General features: G+C 38.1%; 1 protein-coding gene across 1 annotated transcript in view; it reads right to left on the bottom strand.

Moving 5' to 3' along the window:
* The window catches only part of FANCM (Fanconi anemia, complementation group M), a gene marked incomplete at its 5' end in the record, with an annotated part of 44,158 nt that overhangs the window by 34,986 nt on the left and 3,172 nt on the right, over positions 1-6,000 (bottom strand). The window contains 1 exon segment of the mRNA XM_009700282.1: positions 3,910-4,144. Coding sequence (XP_009698584.1) covers positions 3,910-4,144 — 235 coding nt within the window.

Here is a 6,000-nt window from a genome sequence, read left to right on the forward strand (position 1 = left end):
ACTGTATTGAGCAGGACAGTATAGCCCTGTGATACCTCAAATCTATTGTCATAAATTGTCCCTCTTCCCACTATGAAGAAAGCTGCTGGTGCAAAAGAAACTTTCAACTGTCCAAAGGTTCTGCTGGTTTACCTAAGAAATTACACACTATTGATGCACACTAATGCTTCCTTCACTAGAAGTGTGTGAATGTGGGAGAAGGAAGTGGGCACGGAAGAATGACAGGTAAAGCAAGGAGCACAATACAGCTGCTGAGGTCACTTTTGGTCAGTAAAATTGATATTTGTGCTCCCACACATAGCACAAGTGGCCTGTGTGGGGCAGGCATGACTACAGAAGAAGATGCAATTGGTATTTTGGAGAAGCCACGTCATTGGCTGAAAAAAATTAATTCAAAATAGGTATAGCTGAAGTAAGTTAAAAAACCCCTACCACCTTATTAGGAAAGTTTTGTGCAGCTATCATCCTGAAAACAATGAGAGGTGTAACCCAAGAAAGGCAGAAAGGCAAAAGTAAAATACTCTCTAAGGAAAAAAATAAAAATAATATATGCACACACACAAGGAAGCAGGCAGGTGACTGAATTTTGAGAAGCAAAAGGCCAGATGTTGTCTCAATCAGATGAAGACAGTTCTCTACTGAGAAAAGCAGGACAAGACAAAGCTGGTACAAGGCACATGTTAAGTGTTTTATACTTAGCATAGCACACAAAGCAGTGTGTCCTCCTGCTATAAGGACAGTGTCAGGACAAAAAAATCTGAATTCAAGGAACTGAAGTACATGTGCATAAACACATCCTTGATTAACTGGTTTTTTTTCTAAGAAAATAAACACTGAAAAAAGCAGTCTTCTGCAGTAATTCCATAGTTTTCTGACAACCACTCGAGAAGGTAATGTGCATTATTATGCACATTTAATTCAAATAGAGGATGAGCTCTAAAAATTTATCAGCCATCCAAAGGCCTTGCCACAAATATATTAAAATGCATGGGCAACTGGAAAGGCATAAAAAACCCAAAAAAGGTCTAAAGACTAAAGAAGGCATTGATGTATTTTAGGAAAAGATAGTAAAAGAAGATTGCATTCTTAAGATAAAAACAGCATTTAAGGAAATAATGTGAAATTGTAAAATCAAACAAAGAACACAACTATAAACAACTCAAAATTGATAAAATCTGAAAAGGGGGGAGTAGAGTAATTGTGAAGAACCAGGAGAAGAAGAATTAACAAAATGAGATTTCATCTAGACAAATGCAATGCAAAAAGAAAACCAAAAGAAACTATTGACAGCCTAAAATGACATTCAGCTACCAGGAACAACAGGGTATAGGAAGAGCACATTTTAATGCATGTCAACTATTTTTTGCCATGCTGACTGTGGTTTCATATCTCTCAGAGAGCAGGGAGACTGGCAGAGAATTTGAAAAGATAACAACATTATAGATGATTATCCAGATCTTTCAGCAGTTCCCATTTTTCAATTATCTTGTGGGACAGTTATTCTCATTTTATAAAGTAAAAAAGATGAACATAAAAAACATAAGCTGTCTCAAAATCTGTTCAGAGATTTTTCCTCTAATGAGTCCAAGCCATTTTAAGCACAAAACTATTCTTTCTTCAATGCTTTTTGATTTTACTGCACTTACTAATATGCTATTTAATTTTAGCAAATTCTTAAGGAAAAAAACAACCAACAAACAAATCAAAGACTGAGAGAGAGAAAAGAATCTCAAATTAGAAGAAACAATGTAAGAGGACTGCTGAGCAATGGGATTTTTGCTCTTGTTGCTGTAGTTTTTGAAGAAAAGCTCATACGACTGAAGAACACACTTGGTTAGTGATGGGGTAAGAAAAGAATAGTGTGTCCTTCTGGTATTGACAAACACAAAAAATTTATGAAAGAGGTTTTGAAGCGGAAGAATATTGTAAAATTAATAGAAATCAAATCAAAATAAGGAGAACAGGAAATATTTAATTTTGACTAGAAAAGAAGGAGAATGTTTGAAATTACTACAATACTTCTGCCCAAGATACTTCAATTTCTGTGCACATGTATTCTTCCACAGACAAACCTGAAGATGAACTGAACCTCAAGAACAAATGAAAAGTAAGAAAGTGTAAATAAGAACACACATAGTTTATTCATTACTGCTAGCTTTTTCAGTTTTCTAATGTGGAAGGGAGCACTGAAATAAGGAGAGAAGAAAGTGCAAAATTAAAGACCTTTCTTTCTCTTCTTCTTGAGATTTATCTTGAATATCATTAATATCAGAAACAGCCACTTGCTTCATACAGTAATGAAGGGGACTCCAGCACAAAGCTGGTGCTCACTAATTTGTACTTATGTAACACTTGTTTGCAGGTTGGGTATTCAATCCTGTTCACCTTCAGCAACGGACAGAGCTCCCTGTATGCTATGTACTTCAATTGTGCCAGCTGCTAACCTATTTCACACAAAAGCAACCTGGTAATTACAGCCTTTGAAGTGCTATTCCAAAAAGGAAATACGTTCAGCATATTATCTTCTTTATGTGCTTACTGCCTCTTATTTCTATTTTCTAGGACAGACTTACATTCTAAAATTATTATTTTAATTCCATGTTTTGCTCTGCTTATTTTCTTACAAGTGGTGTCTGTTTATTCCATCCTTGGCTTTCCTCACTGGCCGCCATCTGGGTTGCGCACAAAACCCAGAGAAGCACACCTTACAGAAGGCTCCAGAGGCATAATGGGAAACATCACGATCAGGAGCATCATCACGACTGTGCCACCACTGTGTCCGCAGCACATGCATACTTAGAAAGAGTTTGGGCTCAGGATGGCATGTACAGATTGGTTTATCGATACTAATTCTTCGCTACATTTCTACCCCGCAAAATGGGAGATAGCATGAACTTTTTTGGAAGCCAAAGGGGAAGCTGATTTTTTTCCTGCATGATTTTGTAGCTTGCCTCCCCTTTCTATGTTCAGCCTTTTGTTTGCCCTGGATGGTGTCTGGAAAGAGATGAGATGTAGATTCTGATAAGAATTTTTTTGATCAGAAGCATTTAAAACCCACTGACTCTAAAGTCTAACTGCTCAGATATTGAAATACGAAGTTTCCCAAGGCTTTTAGGAGTTTCCTCTTTCCAGGAGTTGCTATTGGTCTTTACAGAAAGGAGTTAACTAAAGAGATGGAGCACAACAATTTCTAAGTATTTACAAAACTTAACTCTTTCTTATAAAAATCTTATAATTTTGTTCACTTTACCGAGTATTTCAGTGCCATGTAACTGCATCAGCTAAAGAGCCATTTCTCTTTTTAGATTAATTTTCCTCCAAGGTTGTGTGCGATTCATAAATATCCTAACCCTTGATTTCTCCTTTTCCTCCCCTCAAAACTCTTTAGTTTTCAAGCATTTCTATTTTATTGTCATTTACACAGGTATAAGACATATTTTTCTTGCATTAAAAAAAACCAAACATTAAGGTAAACTGTTAAAGCTCAAAACCAGATTTGGTACAGAATTATCACTAAACATTTAGGTGACAATTATGCCACCTGACATAGGTATATCAGAAGTCTTCAGAAGGCAGCATTAACATTTGCCTCTTCTGTTTGTAGCTGGAGTTTTTGACCTTCAGTCATTGACTCCATGAGAAGCTCTATGGACAAAGAGGAAACAAATGTCTGACTTGAAGTATGGATATTTAAGGACAGAACTGTGATTTGAGGGTGTTAAAGGAAAAGGATGAGGAATTAAAGCAGCCGTCAGCACAGTATCACAGTCAAAAGGCTACAGCTGACAGAAATTACACTTTTGCTAGAGACCCAAAACTCATGTGAGCACGCAGTTTTGATATGCTGCAATATAACAACATGAGATAGCAGCTTACGCAGTGCTCAGAAAAACACTATAATCCTCTTACCGGTGACACAGGAAAAGAGAGCAGATTTATGCTGGAGGGAACTAGATCTTCTCTCTTTGGAAAGCATTCTTGAATTGCTTGGTTCATATTTTTCAGCAGTAATAAACATTTTATGCAACTTTGGATTTATGCCTTCTGGAATCATACGTGGGTTATGCTGGTAGAAATGAAGCATTTTGTTTCCCGAAATAGCTTTGTGGATGCTCTTTTTGTTTGATTGGCTTTGATTATAAGTCTGTAAAAGAGAAGATAAATCATACATTGTTGGATTGTTTTTTCACATGACTTGATCAAAAATAAAAGAACACCTGAGTGTCTGTGAAGTTTCTCATTATTTTATGTTCTGTCATCAAGATGGTTTTTTGTTTGTTTGTTTTTTCTTTTCTTTCCCAAACACAACTAAAACAAAATATGATGCAAGGCCCTGAGAGCCAATCATATTCCCTCTTCAGTGAATATCACTAGTTAGGTCAACACAACTGCTTGTTCAAGTTCTTGAACTGCAAGTTCAAGACTTGCAGTATGTCTCCACGCTATGGTAACCAAAGCAGAGACGGGAAAGGAACAGAAGGACATAGATGAAAATAACAAAGCAATAAGGTTGTACTGAAAATCTGATAATGAATACATTAAAACATAGCTACTAAGTCCTTTTCTTTTTCCTTTTTTAAAGAGCTTCCATACTAAAATATCTAAGTCAAATTAAATTTGAATTATCATCATTTTGTGCCTAGGTAAAACACTCAAAGCAAATGCAACAAAAAGCAAGGAAGTACCAGAGAACAGTGATTGTTCTTCAGTTGCAAACAATACAAAATACAAAGCAACGTTCAGATTTTTACACTCTAAATAGATCAGAAGTAGGCACAGCACTTGAGAGAAAAAGAAACACAGCCCTTGCCTGGGGGCATTTACAATCTGCAATAGATACAGGGATGATGTAAATTAGATTGTATCAGGAACAAAGAAAGGAGGTCAAGCAAAAAGGCAGATTATTTGTTAGTGTCATACATGCTCCAAGTCCTTTTAATTACACTCCATTTTTATTGTGCAACAGAGAAACCAAGACAAAGATGAAGAAATGATGGAAAGAAACTGCTCCCCCCCTGCATATTTCTTGTCCTAATACTCTTCTCTGAGTCTCTGTGACAGGTCACCAACGGAGACAGTGTGGCCACTTGGGCAGACTGAATACTCTGAGTACGACAGTATGGCAGCTATGTTCTTTTGGGAGAGTTGAACTTTGGAAGTCAGGACTAGAGCAGATGGACACAAAAAGATGTGCTCTGAATAAAACTGGAAGAGGTTAACAGCTAGCTTTCATAAACTGTCCCTCAGGCATTCCAATAAATATCTTTTTAACCTAGAACAGGCAAAAAAGTCTTTTTTATGGAAAAAAATCTGTATTACCAAATTCATTGCTTAACAGCATTGTTACTTTGCCATTACTGAGACAGAATGTTTCCTTTTCGTTTGTTTCACAGAGAGTATCAGCTTGGCCTGACAGAAGCCTGAGAGGCTGTGAGCTCCCCTATTCCTCTGAGCCCTTCTCTCTGTACCAGTTTAAATCTGCAGCTCACAGCTCCCTTCCCGGCTGACGCACATGCAGCTGAGCTGTCACAAGACATTAAAAAACCCAAATCAAAACACAGCACATCTCAGAATACGGCCGTACTAGACCGGTAGAAGATTCGTAAGTCAAATGCTCGGGGGCCCCAGGGCATTAGCAGGGTGCCACTGTGTGACGTGCAGTGCACTGCTGAGACACAGTGCGCTTCCACTCGGGACAGCTGAACCAAGCAGGGAAACGCATCAGGAGGTGAGGACCGGAAGAGAGTGATAAACACTTCTGTACCAGAAATAAATTCCTGTCAGATGTCACATTTCCAGACCTGCATTTACCAATTTTTCCCAATAAAATTTCTTTAAAAGCTTTATAATTGACAAGTGCTGGCTTCCTGCACTTGGGTCACAACAACCCCATGCAACGCTACAGGCTTGGGGACGAGTGGCTGGAAAGCTGCCCGGCGAGAAAGGACCTGGGGGTGTTGGTGGACAGCCGGCTGAACATGAGCCGGCAGTGTGCCCAGG

Source organism: Cariama cristata, unplaced genomic scaffold (assembly GCF_000690535.1).
Source record: "Cariama cristata isolate BGI_N322 unplaced genomic scaffold, ASM69053v1 scaffold2305, whole genome shotgun sequence".
In the NCBI taxonomy this organism is placed as follows: domain Eukaryota; kingdom Metazoa; phylum Chordata; class Aves; order Cariamiformes; family Cariamidae; genus Cariama; species Cariama cristata.